The following is a 13,061-nucleotide window of genomic DNA, read 5'->3' as shown; positions in this document are numbered from 1 at the left end:
TCCCGTCAGACCAAACAGGGCGGATGCTGTCGGAGAAGATCAGGGCAGACTCCATCCACCGGCAGATTCACCGCCCCGTCGCTCCTCTTTACGCTTGCCCTGCCTGAAAGGTGAATCGTCGTCGCAGCGTTTCGGGTCCGACAGAGCCTCGTCTTCCTCCTCGGCGAAAGAGAAAGGGAGGAAACGCGAAGGTGAGGAAGGCAGCCGCAGGGAGAGAAGCGGCGTGTCTGTGGGCTGCAGACCGGGCCTGGGTTTGGGTTTGTGGAGCGGAGGATGCTTACAAAGTGAACTGATCCACTTCCATCTGCAGAAGAGACTGAAAAGAAGCGGTGCGAAGATGCAAGCCAAGGCAGCCAGCCCAGGCGCAGGAGAGGCCGCTCAGGCAGAGCCGGAGCCGGCTTCAGAGGCGACTGAGGCGGGGTCCGTGACACAGCAAGACCAGGCCCTGCACGACGAGATGGAGAGGCTGCTGGAGGAAAATGAGGATCTCAAGGTGTGACACTCCTGCCATATCAGTTTTTTGTGTAGACGAGGAGTGGTTTAATATGCTATGTCTAGATTAAATCATAGTTTAAAAGTGATATCACCATCATTTTCATTGTAGGCCCCTGCAAAACAGTATCTGCGCGCTGAGTTTTGTTTTTCATTTTAGGCTTATAGAAAATACTCATTTATAGTTATTTTATTTAGGCTCATTTATAGCCTACTAAGCAAAATAGGCCCATACCAGACCTTCACATTGCATGCTGTGATTGCAGTGTCATTACTTGACTGAGAGAAGTAAACACAGATTGATTTATCTGTCCCTATTGAACATCCTCCATGTCCACAGAAGCTGCACCAAGACAAAACCAATAGAGCTAAGGCTTTACCTCAAATTACACTGGCTATAAATATCTGATTGGTTATTGATCACACTTACATTGATCTGGCAGGATCAATTACATCTTTTGTTCAGACAAGGGACCCACAAAAGGACACTGGAATTTGAATTTACTATATGTGCCATGTTGGCAATTTAAAGGTCTATGGGACACATGTCGGTAAAATTAAATCCAAGCAGCTCACATTTACATGGCAGGTGAAATAATTATTTAAAAATTCAGATTCTTGTGTGTTTGGTTGAGATGGTCTCAAATCATGTGCACTTGTCTGAAGCTGACCCTTTACTTGGCTCATGTCCAAAATGTTCATTATCTCCATCTGTGGAGCCAAAAGCCAGATTCTAAATGGTCTTAATTTTAATGACTACCATGTGGTGATCATGACACATAATCTGTGCTGTGGACCCACTAGTGTGAGATTGAAGAGATGAGGACCGAGATGGATGAGATGCGAGACACATTCTATGAAGAAGACACTTGCCAGCTGCAGGACATGAGGCGTGAGCTAGAGAGAGCCAATAAGAACTGCCGGATCCTGCAGTACCGTCTGCGGAAGGCTGAGAGGAAGAGGCTGCGCTACGCCCAGACAGGAGAGATCGATGAAGATCTGCTCAGGAGCCTGGAGCAGGACCTGAAGGTAGGGAGGGGAGGGGAAGGTGCTTGTGTGTGTGTGTGTGTGTGTGTGTGCGTGTGTTCGTGTGTGCATGTGTGTGTGTCTGTGTCTGTGTCTACCCGTGCCTGTATCTGTGTCTGGCTTGCAGGACTTCTGCACAACTACATGTGAAATGTTTCTGTCCCAAGGCTGTTTTTTGTGGTGTGTGGATATCGCTGTTGTCAGGTTAAAACCTTGTATCTCCAACGTCAACTTTTATTTTTATCTAATTGGTATTGAAAATGTTTAATAAATCCAAGGGTTGTAGTATTTTCTCAACCTATAGAAGAACATGTAATCCTTAAATTGAAGTTAAAACTTCAATCAGCAATCATCACTTCAAAATCACCAACATTGGAGTTATAAGGTTTTCAGTGACTAAAGTTGTATCATCAAAGAAACTAAACATAGTGATGTTTTTATGAGCGCATTTTCGAAATGGAATCGTATGAAATTATGAACCATTGCAGGTAGCCAAGGATGTATCTGTGAGGCTGCACCATGAGCTGGAGAACGTAGAGGAGAAGCGCACAAAGACAGAGGACGAGAATGAAAAATTGAGGCAGAAACTCATAGAGGTGGAGGTGACAAAACAGGCCCTGCAGAATGAACTAGACAAAACCAAAGAGGTAAGGAGAGACACACATCACATACACAGGGACACTCACACACACACATGCACACACATTCGTAAAAATACAATAAAAAATACAACATCCAATAATCATTCAATTCATTGCCTTACAACAGTCTCAAAAGAGAAGAGGAAGCAAGGACATCCAGAAGACAGACAAGAAAGCAGCACAGACTCCTACTGAGGTGAGACGGCAACACACAGTAAAGTCTGATGTTTAATTACCACGAAAAATCACTTCATTGATTATCTGTTATTGTTTTGCCTTGCCTTACACAATGGAGCCAATCCTATTGCCCTAAAAGTGCAAACCATGCCCAAAGGAATACTTAATGGAGATAATCATAAGTAGTTACAAGCCTTAAGAACATCTGTAGTGCTGTTAGCTTAGAAACCGCTGTCTATATCAGTTTCCATAATATATTATCTCAGGATTGAATAACTGCCATTTTCCCCATACTGTTGTTCCATATTTATGAGAAATCTTGTCATGAATATTTATGATAAATGCCAGTAAATACCATTAGATCAAGAGGACTTATTAAAATATTACCTAGGCCTAGCTTACTTGCTCAGCTAGTGTCCTCAAGTCAAAAATCTTGCCTCTCAGCACCTTGAACACTTCTCATCTTGCACCTCAGGCTACAAATCATTTGAAGGAAAGTGTATTTTAATAAAAGTTGAGAGTTTGCAGAGCTCTTGCAATTAATTTAGACTTAGTCGCCCTCAAATATCCTCTTGGTCCAATGATAACATTTTCGCTTGGCAAGACTGGTGCAAAATCTTCTCTTCACTTGACTCCTTCCTTATATCCGTCTTAGAACAGAGATCGCCCCCCAGAAGTTCACCGTTCTGGACTTCGGGATTCAATTAATCTAGTTTTACCAGTTTCTACTCAGATGCACATTAATATTTCCCTCAAATACAGCCTGTATTCCCTCTATCATCTAGGAGGACAACGAGGACCTTAAGTGCCAGCTAGCCTTCATCAAAGAGGAAGCGGTCCTTATGAGGAAGAAGACAGCCAAGATTGACAAAGAGAAGGACCGCCTAGAGCAAGAGCTGCAGAAGTACCACTCCTTCTACGGCGACCTGGACAGCCCCCATCCCAAAGGCGAGGCTGGCGGGCCGCCCACCACCCGCGAGTCAGAGCTGAAGCTACGCCTGCGTCTGGTGGAGGAGGAGGCCAACATCCTGGGGAGGAAGATTGTTGAGTTGGAGGTAAGAGTACTAGACAATCTGGGGCATATTATGGGAATACTAGCTGAGTGGGAGTTGTTCACTGTGATATGACAGTGATTCAATAGGTATAAGGCTGTGCCCACACCCATAATCACAGTAAAGAACATTTTCAAGGGTGTTATGACTTCAGTAAAATGGTTTCCAATACATTTGTACTGTCTGAAAAGTTTCGTTGAAAGAGGTATAAGAATAAAAACCAGAACAAAACAAGAAAAATCACAGACTAGCTGCCTGGTTACCACAAGAGTTGCCATAGCAATCCCTCAGCATGGTTGGAATGCATCTTTGACACATCAGATTGCTTGGCTGAAAATGCATTATGGACTATAACAGGTTTCCCATGGGCCTTAAAAACCCTTGTTTTTGGATTTGAGAAAAATGAAATAAGGCCATACAAGTTTTTGAAAATGAATGGATGACCTTGAAATTACTAGATTATTTATTAAACTATAGCACACAAATTCATCAGTATGCCTCAGCTCTCCATCCAAGCATCAACACTTCACATCCTGAGTTAAAACCTTATGAAGGATATTTGTGTTGAGTTTTAAAATGAATTTGATTTCTGACTTGACAAGATCATTAGTAAAAAATGAGGAGGCCTCTATGATCTCTAACTTTGTTCATCATGTCAATCATGTCTTACCCTAAAACATGACAATTTTGAGTACAGCAATTTCACCAAACAAAACCTTGAAAGTCATTGAAAAGTCCTTGGATTTGATGTCTGAGTTAGTGTGGGAAAACTGATATAAACTATGATGGCAGATTTGCCCCAGCTTCTGAAGATACTATGTATAGTTTAGCCAGTCGTCACTGCTGACCAGCCCGTCTCCCTCTTCACCTCAGGTTGAGAACCGCGGCCTGAGGGCTGAGCTCGACGACCTCCGTGGTGAAGGAGAGGGTGCGGGGGGCTCTGGGTCCGGAGCGATGGGGGGGTCGGGCACAGGGCGAGGCCTGGGCGAGGATCTGACCGAGCTCCGACAGCAGCTGCAGCTGGTGGAGGATGAGGCGGAGCTTCTGAGGAGGAACCTGGCCGACGCCGAGGACCACAACAAGAGGGTGACTGCTGAGCTGAACAAGCTACGGTTCAAAGCCGGCACCCACGAGGGAGGTGCCAGGCACGGAGGAGGGGGAGGAGCCGCGGGAGGTGGAGGGATTGATGCAGCAAAGGCAGAGAACCTGCAGGAGGAGCTGAAGACAGCCAGGCTACAGATTAACGACCTGAGCGGCAAGGTATTGATTGATTATGCTGACACTGTCTTAATCATTTACATTTGATTGTGGGCTGACAGATGACAACCAAAAATGAAAAATGAAATCTTATTACTGTATGTTTCTGTCCTGCCTTTCTTTTGTCTTAACATAAAACCCATCCTACTATGGCTCTTATGAAAAATAATTTACCTCTGTATTGCTAGTATGTCCTATCCTGCATATTTTGATCAAGTATAGAGGAAGGATAGAAACTTTTGTATAGCCCACTCAGTCCCACCTCTCTCTCTCCCTGTAGGTAATGCAGCTTCAGTATGAGAACCGTGTGCTGCTCTCCAACATGCAGCGATATGACCTGGCCTCCCACCTCTCCCTGAGGGCCAGCCCGCGGGACAGCGATGCAGAGAGCGATGCTGGCGGTGCGACGAGCGGTCGCCGCGAGAGCGACGACGACTCCACCTCCTCTCGTCTGCTGCCGCCTCACCGCAAGCGCGAGGGCCCTGTGGGTGGAGAGAGTGACTCGGACGAGGTCAGAAACAACAACGGCGGCAGCCGCTGCCTGACACCGACCCGGGGCCTCTACACCCCCACCGGGCCTGAGGGCGCCGCCTCCTCCGCCTGCTCGGCCATGGCCCGCTTCCTGCCCGGCAGCCGATGCAGCCTGCGCGACCGGCAGCAGTTGATTGACATCCGCGTAGAGGCGGAGAGGCTCGTTCGGACCATCGACCGACTCATCGCCGACACGGCTACTATCATCTCCGAGGCGCGGGTCTTCGTTTCCAACGGCGACCTAATGTTTGGGCGAGGAGGGGAGGAGGGTGGAGAGGAGGAGGGGGGCAGGGTCAGGGAACACGAGCTGCTGTATCGCATTAACGCCCAGATGAAGGCCTTCCGAAAAGAACTGCAGGCCTTCATAGACAGACTGGAGGTGCCCAAGCTTGAGGACAGGGAGACAGACGAGCCGCTGTCGGTGAGTGAGACTCACAGTCACGCTGTATGAGCATATGTTGCATGATGGATGTCTCAAATGTGAAATCGAACAGGTCAATGCTAATTCTGTTTCTCTTGTCCTCACTTAATCCACCCTCTTGTTTCCCATCTGTTATGGTTTGTCATTCCTCCCTCCAGATGTTCCAGCCTATCATTTTGCTTATCCTCATACTCGTGTTATTCTCATCCCTTTCCTATGCCACCATCTTTAAACTAGTCTTTCTCTTTACCCTTTTCTTTGTTCTGTGATGTACACCTCCCTTAATTAGCATCATCCCTTGTTTGTTTTGCTCTGTTGATTTTTTTCCCTCCCACATCATTCGTTGCCAAGGTTACCGCAAGCACAGGAAAAGCCCCACATTTGTCCCATGCCACAGTCGCATTCAAGGAAGTATGGCTAGGTTCAACACTGGAGTCTACATTACCCATAACACATTTCTGTCCCCATCAACCCTTTGTGAAGGTGAGTTACATGGACACACCCTCTATATGAGCTTCCAAAACAGTTTAGCACATTTTCTCTGGGGCCAAATAGAAACCGGTACTTAGGCTGCGTTCACACTGCAGCTGTATGTTTCTCAATTCTAATTTTTTCCCTCCCATGTGACACAAATCTGATGTTTTTAGTACAGTGTAAACAAAAAAACCCTCTGATCTGATGGAATCTGATCTTTTCATTTCTGATTTGGGGTCACATTCACACTGTATGTGGTTCCAAATCTGAGGACTAGAGAGAACATAGCCAGTGTTCAATACAAATGCAAGCAAAATGGCTGAGTTACGCCACAACAGAACTTCAGCTGCAGTGTCAACGAAAAATCAAGAGGTGCATATGTCCTTTTTGGACCATAATTTCAGTAACTTCCATTACAGGCTGTCCAGCAGTGACGTCTTTTGTTGTTCATTTGTGCATGCAGGTCATTTCAGGATGACAGTTTGTTCAAACTGATATTGGATATATAAAATTCTGACAAAGTCAGACAAATCAATCAAATGTGAGCAAAAAACCATAATTGAGCACTAAGGCCTCCAGTGTGAATGTAGACTTACAAAAGTACACCTACAGTACCCTCCTTCCAATGGCAGAAATAGAGGTCATATAGGCTTTAAATGTAGCAGCATTGCTTATATCACTGCTGTGCTTTAAGGTCACAAGGCCACAAGGGAAGGAAACTAGAGGATTATTCAGAGAGCTGCTTTAGGCCCTGCTTTAACCTTGCTACTAAATATATTTTCTTTTATAATGGGTTATGACAGCAGTCATTTCTTATTTATTTTTCAGAAGTACACATCAGTTTACCGTGCTGCTTTTGTTGCAACAAGGTACAGTAAGAAAAAGTTTTTTTGTTTTTTTCCCCCCTCTCATCAACTGATAGACTGTATTTGTCATTATAAGGGAACACAACAGGTGGAGGAATGGTGATGATGATCCAGGGTTTCAAGCTGGAAGGGGCTCTGATGATCATCTCAAGTGCCAAATGTCAGATCTTGTCCGGGGCCCCAAAATTCCTCACAGTGCCCCTGATTAGATGTGGGCATTAGCAATTGATGGTGTGGTAGATGAACAGTGGCAACTGTCTTCCAGACACTTATCCCTCACTGCAGTGCAGAGATGAGTCAAGAACACAGTCACCTGTTCTCAGGTTCAGGTTACTCAAGTCTGAGATTTCACACATTTGGTTCCTTTGCACAATTTCCAGCACATCTGATGCCTCTTTTGCAACACACTTTGTTAAATGTGTCACTACGTTTTAATGTTTGCCCAAACTGTTGTCCAATGACTTAAAGTAATATTGCACAACCTTAAACAAACCTGAGGCAATGACAAGCTCACTACAAATGACATTGAAAGTCGTGAAACACTCTCTTAAATAAAGATATCATTGACTGTGACACATTATTATGTCACATACACCCATTTGGCATCCTTTGGAAAAATGAATTGTCGCTGGGGTTGGTCACAGGACAAAATCTGCCCAAGCATCCTAAAGCGGAGTAGCAACAGAGAAGCCTATTGGCTAAGAGATTGCAGCAGCTGAAATAGCTATGCAAACACTTTCCCTCTCTCCGTGAGCTCCTGTAATTATAGCCAGGATGCTGGTGACGACAGTTGTCCCATCGGGACTTCAAATGCTGGAATAAATTTGACATTATGACATTTGATCCCGGCTCCAATGGCGAGCCCACGTAAACAGTGGGGAGCACTATAAAGGCCGGGTACCCCGGCTGGAACAGGACTTGTTTACCCCTTTACTCAACATACCTGCTCCGGACTTAACCTCGACACCGAGGCGTGACTAGGAGAAGGGAGCCCTTTAAATCCAATCCGCGGGGCTTTACGTAACATAGTGGAGGAAAAGCGAGGGGGAAGCACCGGCGACCAGGGGACTGAATATTATATCTGCTGGAGGGGAGAGAGCGCACATCGCACAGGGACTAGACCAGGCTGAAGGATTTATACTGAAAGTCAGCGAGAACTACTTGGTTTCTGAGGACGGTAAGCGTCAATTAGCCGTAAAATGGGCCGAGAAGTTACACTAGTTGTTCTGTAACTAGACAGATAGATAAATAGATAAATAGATAGATAGATAGATAGATAGATACGTTATTGTCCATTTCTTGAAATCTGGCTTCACCGTAGTGGAAAAAAACAAAAAAGAACAATTAGGCTACAAATAGTACCAGAAAAAAAACAGACATACAGCATAGAGCTATACAGGTACAATGACAACACAGTAAAATAGCAGTAAAATAGCGTTGAATTGCTGTGATGGCTGGTATAGTGTAGAGTATATTGTGACCAAATAAAAAAAATGAAGACTGTGTGAATGGCAAAATTCTAAGTTGCAAAACCAAACCCTGGTCCGAGTCCAACGTTGTTGTGTTGTCTTTAGTCTTTTGACGATTCATTTATTTCGGCGCTGTGTTATTATTATACAATTTCTTTCCCAATTGATATTCAGCATGCCATTTGTTACAGGTGTTCTCTCTATCACCCTGTCTCTCCCTGACACACACACACACACACACACACACACACACACACACATACTCTCTCTCTCCCTCTGTCTCTGTCCTCAGCCCCAAGCACAGGGACAACTATTAGTTTACGATGCATAGTTACATGTTTATAAATATCTCTACTCTTACATCACTGGTGGGAGGGAAGCGGCTGGTATATTCGGGTACTTTCGACTGGGATGCTTATCATATTCGTTAATGGCAACGACAACAACAACAACAACAACAACAACAAGAACAGCTCCTGTCTTGATTTACTGAATACGATTTACGCCAATATTTATTAGTGCAACCATGCCTAACCGTGTGACACAGGACTTCACCATCCTATTCAAATTTAGATGTTTTGATGGATATTGATAATATATAGGGGTGGTTGCGCCACAACGCTTTGTTAGAAACATGAACGCATCTGAGAAATATGACACAACCGAATATTTTAAGGAGGCGTTTTTTTAACTTAAACCTGCATTTGCAACATGTGGGGGTTGTTAGGGCTAGGGCCACATCTTTTAAACTAACATGAAGGGGACATTCAGGACCAATGTGATCCAACATCTAATAACTGAATATTATAATAATAATTTATCACATTGACTAATATCTTGTCAGTTATCCGTCATCAGTCCACAGACATCTATCCGAGAGAAGCTGGCTTTTGAAGTTTTGGTGGCAAATGATATTAGATGCAGGGACTTTGCCATACCTCTGGGCTTACTGAACTGACGGCCCTGTGGAGAAATGTGTACCAATGGGTCAAGTTCCAAGCAAATGGCCGTCCCCGTGCGCGCTTTACATTTTTTGCATCACATGTTCCACTGCAAAAGATATAGGCAGGGCGGGGTGTGAAGGAGCAGGCTGGAGGTCAGAGTGACCAAGAGGCTAAACACTGATGCTGTCATGCAACACTCTTGTCCACACGTGCCGTATACTGTAGGTAGGTTTACATGCCTGTGAATTTTGGAAAAGAATGCTGAAGGAGAGAGATAAAAATATCTGACTCATGTTACACTGCAAAAAAGTCATATAAACTGGTATTGGGTCTTAAAATCTTATTTTTATTCATACAAGTGGAAAAATCTGCCAATGGGTTGAAACGATTTCACTTGTTTACAATGCAAATCAACTTGTTTCAAGAATTTTTTTTGAATATCTTTGTTTCAAGACAAACTTTTCTAACCATAACAAACTCCCTTTTCTCTCTCCTCTCCTATATATTTGTCTTTATAGTGTTTCCAGGCCATCGATCCGTCCTTCCCTCACTGGCAACCCTGAAGTGACCTCTGACAGGAAAGTGACACAAGAGAAAGGGAAATTGCCATTTAGAAAGCCTCTGGTTATTGAGTGGCCTGCGTCATGGCAGCCATTGATCTGCAGCGCGGCCTGGAACACAGTGGCCGGGGCTGGGGGCAAGAGAGGCCGGAGCTAATGGACAGCTTTGACTCAGAGATGCAGGAGTGGGAGGACCAGCTGCAGGACATGCAGAGGAAAATAGAGGAGGTGAGCTCTCGTATTAAAAGGGTTGGACTGCAGATGCCTAAACAATCGAGACAGAGCTAGGTTTCCCAGAAGCATCTTAACATCAAGCTGCTCTTTGCTGCTACAGTTGCTGGATCTATGCAGTTAGGACTAGTAAAGAGGCATTTTACTCCTAATGTATGAAAATGGGTTTGGAATGGCAACCCTGTGTTGTAGGTTTGAATCTGATACACAATTATCACAACTGTAAATCATCCTTTATCTTGCTCTTTTTCTCATTCTCCACAGTCCACTCACTAATGAAGTAGAAATGCTATTAAAAAAGTAAAATAGCGTTTTTCACAGGAGGGGAAGAAACTCTGGTCTTTTGACCAAAACATCACCACAAACACCACAACAGTAGGCCAAACAAACTCAGCTCCATTGAATCACTCAGCTTAATGTCAAACAAGGTTAAATATGATGAGCAATGATCCAAATTTGGTTGGAATCGACTCAAATATTACAATGTTTTGTCCTACAAATGTGATACTGGAGTGTGTGAACATGTAATGGTTTTGTTTTCAGGTTATCATGACCCTTCCTAGTCCCTAGAGAGTGTGTTAATTGGTGTTATATTTTCTGTGTGTGTGTGTGTGCGCGCACGTGCACATATGTGCGTGTGTGTGTGTGTGTCTGCGCACGTGTGTGTCTGTGTTCCATAATAAGCTGTTGGCAGCACACTCACTGTCTCAACCTCATGGCCCTGCTGGAGCAATGATACAGACAAATGTTAACAAGCTAATTAAACTGTGATGTGCTGACAGACATGCTGAACACACACACACATACACACACACACAACCACACACACACATAGTGTGAAAGTGGATACTAATGAAAGCATTAAAGGCTGTGATAGGATGGGAAACACATGCTCGCGCAAAGTGAAATAACTTGTGCTTATCATAAATATAGCTGGGTTGTGCAACAATTCTGTGATAATTATAAGACTTGTTTGTTGTGTAAACAGTCTGTGTTGTTGACTATTATACAGTACATACAGAACTGTGTTGACTGTGTCAACGCAGCTGAGCAGCACTAAGGCCCAAATATCTGAAGAATAACCAAAATATCTTCAGGGACATCTAAGGATACTGCATGTGTTTTTCAGTATTTTTTGTTGATGTTTCCTTCTCTTCTCATATTTCAGCTGTACAATGAAGTTCAGGCCCGCAGAGGAGGAAACGATATCACTATTGACAACCGGAAAAATGGCGAGGGGATGGAGTTTGGCCTGGGGCACAATGGCAATGGCTTTTTTGATGGGCCTGACCATCACAGCAAGGACCACCCTGGAGCTGTGACTGTGCCAAATCACCATAGTAATGGCTGTAACTATAGCCCCAATGGCTATGGCTACCCTGCGAGTCATCAGAATGGCTATGGTTATTGCCATGCCAACGGAGTGTCCGAGATTGGAGACTTATTGCAGGATTATTTGGGACAGGGGAAACAAATGAGCCGAAAGAACAACGGAGCTCGCCATGTGGTAAGTATAGGGCAATTCTTGAAATTTCCCGGCCTTATGCCTCATTCTGTCGGCATTTGCAGATCTAAGGAAACCAAATAGGTGTATGTGAGATGAGTCAAGGCTGGATTGAGTCACCAACATATTGATTACACTTAGCTGGTTCCTTCATGTCTGCTTACAGAGACGGGTTACCAGATAGCAGCTACTTTCAGATACTTTCACCTGCTGTGTTTCCTAACTCATAACTGACAGATGATTCAAGAAGAAAGCTTAGAGGTTACACTGTTTCCTGGTTCACATGAACTGCCACGTGCATTTGCCAACTTTGAAGAAGACCAGAATATTTTTGGCTGTTAAAACAGGGCCAGTATTGAGTGTTGATCAAGGTTCAGTTGATTTTTGGTAATGGTGCAGTAAAGGGGACCTTGTCTGTGATCCAGTGAAAGTACACCCCAACTCTAAGCTTTTAAATATAGGCCCAGATTGACTTGGACATTTCTTAGATATTCTTTTTTCTCATGTCCCTTAGCACTTCAATGACACAATCAAGGTGAGCCAGGATCTTCCTGCATACCAGGAAGAGATCAAAAGAAGATCTGGAAATGAAAGGTAAGTGACTTTTTACTGGGGCCATACCCTGTATTTTATGATGTATAAGGGGCAGTGATATATGATCTGATCCCATACGATACGCTACGCTACGCTACGCTACGCTACGCTACGCTACGCTACGATACGATACGATATGATATGATACGATACGATAATACATCATAAGTGAAATACCTGTCAAGCTTATTTTTGTTTGTTTCTGCTTTGTTTTATTATCAATCTCCCACCAGGTTTGGTCAAGAGCGTTTTTTGGGCAGTTTTGAGGAAGCTGAAAACAGGAAGAACCGAGTGTCACACATGAAGAGCTCCCCCTGCAAAGAGAGCTCCCCCAACAAAGAAAACACAGGTGCCAAGCCCCCTCTTAGACAGAGAGATGCCCCTGCTGTGCCACATCGCTCAGCCTCCCAGCTCCCTTCTGTGTCCCCTGACTCTCCCGCTCTGGACAGGAAGACCTTCAGCCCGGGCGTCCTGGTAGATAGGAAGTCCAGCAGCCCCTCTGTCCTCAGGAAGTTTGGAGCCATGCTCCAGGAAAACGAAGGCAAACTGCTCACCGAAACAGGGGTGGTGACCCATCAGGGAGCGGTCTCAGAGCCCAAGTGCCCCACCCCCGGCTGTCAACGCAGGGCCCTGGGAGCCAGCACAGCCGCCGGCAGGGCGCCCGTGCGCGTGCCTACCCAGAAATGCCAGGCAGATTCCGACGTGCTGACAGCAGAGATGGAGCCCAGCCAAGAATGGGGGTTAGTATTAGACTCTGGGAGGCAGAGCCACATGGATCAGCGAGGAGGCTACGGCAGCTCTAAAGGATCCCAACGTAGTCCC

The 13,061-nt window shown here is 44.9% G+C and overlaps 2 protein-coding genes across 2 annotated transcripts in view; both read left to right on the top strand.

Annotated features, from left to right (window-relative positions):
• The first annotated feature begins 322 nt into the window (after positions 1-322).
• LOC139644005 (microtubule cross-linking factor 3-like) lies at positions 323-5,866 on the top strand. The gene is made up of 8 exons (XM_071519351.1): positions 323-493; positions 1,297-1,521; positions 2,007-2,165; positions 2,287-2,355; positions 3,122-3,391; positions 4,262-4,648; positions 4,926-5,597; positions 5,756-5,866. Exons 1-8 carry the CDS (start codon positions 338-340, stop codon positions 5,864-5,866), a joined length of 2,049 nt encoding a protein of 682 aa, XP_071375452.1. The 5' UTR covers positions 323-337.
• Positions 5,867-8,026: 2,160 nt separating this feature from the next.
• The window catches only part of LOC139643982 (uncharacterized protein KIAA0408-like), an 8,102-nt gene continuing 3,067 nt past the window's right edge, over positions 8,027-13,061 (top strand). Inside the window, exons 1-5 of the mRNA XM_071519319.1 lie at positions 8,027-8,114; positions 9,869-10,138; positions 11,310-11,648; positions 12,160-12,239; positions 12,473-13,061. The exon at positions 12,473-13,061 is cut by the window's right edge and continues 339 nt beyond it. Coding sequence (XP_071375420.1) covers positions 9,995-10,138; positions 11,310-11,648; positions 12,160-12,239; positions 12,473-13,061 — 1,152 coding nt within the window. The 5' untranslated portion in view covers positions 8,027-8,114; positions 9,869-9,994. The remainder of the gene's footprint in view (positions 8,115-9,868; positions 10,139-11,309; positions 11,649-12,159; positions 12,240-12,472) is intronic.

This window comes from Centroberyx affinis, unplaced genomic scaffold (genome assembly GCF_046629955.1).
Source record: "Centroberyx affinis isolate AG114_WGS23_722 - 3 ecotype Tasmania unplaced genomic scaffold, CSIRO-AGI_Caff_v1 ptg000687l_1, whole genome shotgun sequence".
Taxonomy (NCBI): domain Eukaryota; kingdom Metazoa; phylum Chordata; class Actinopteri; order Beryciformes; family Berycidae; genus Centroberyx; species Centroberyx affinis.
Note: the sequence above shows the minus strand (reverse complement) of the source record. Positions and strands in the feature narration are given on the sequence as shown.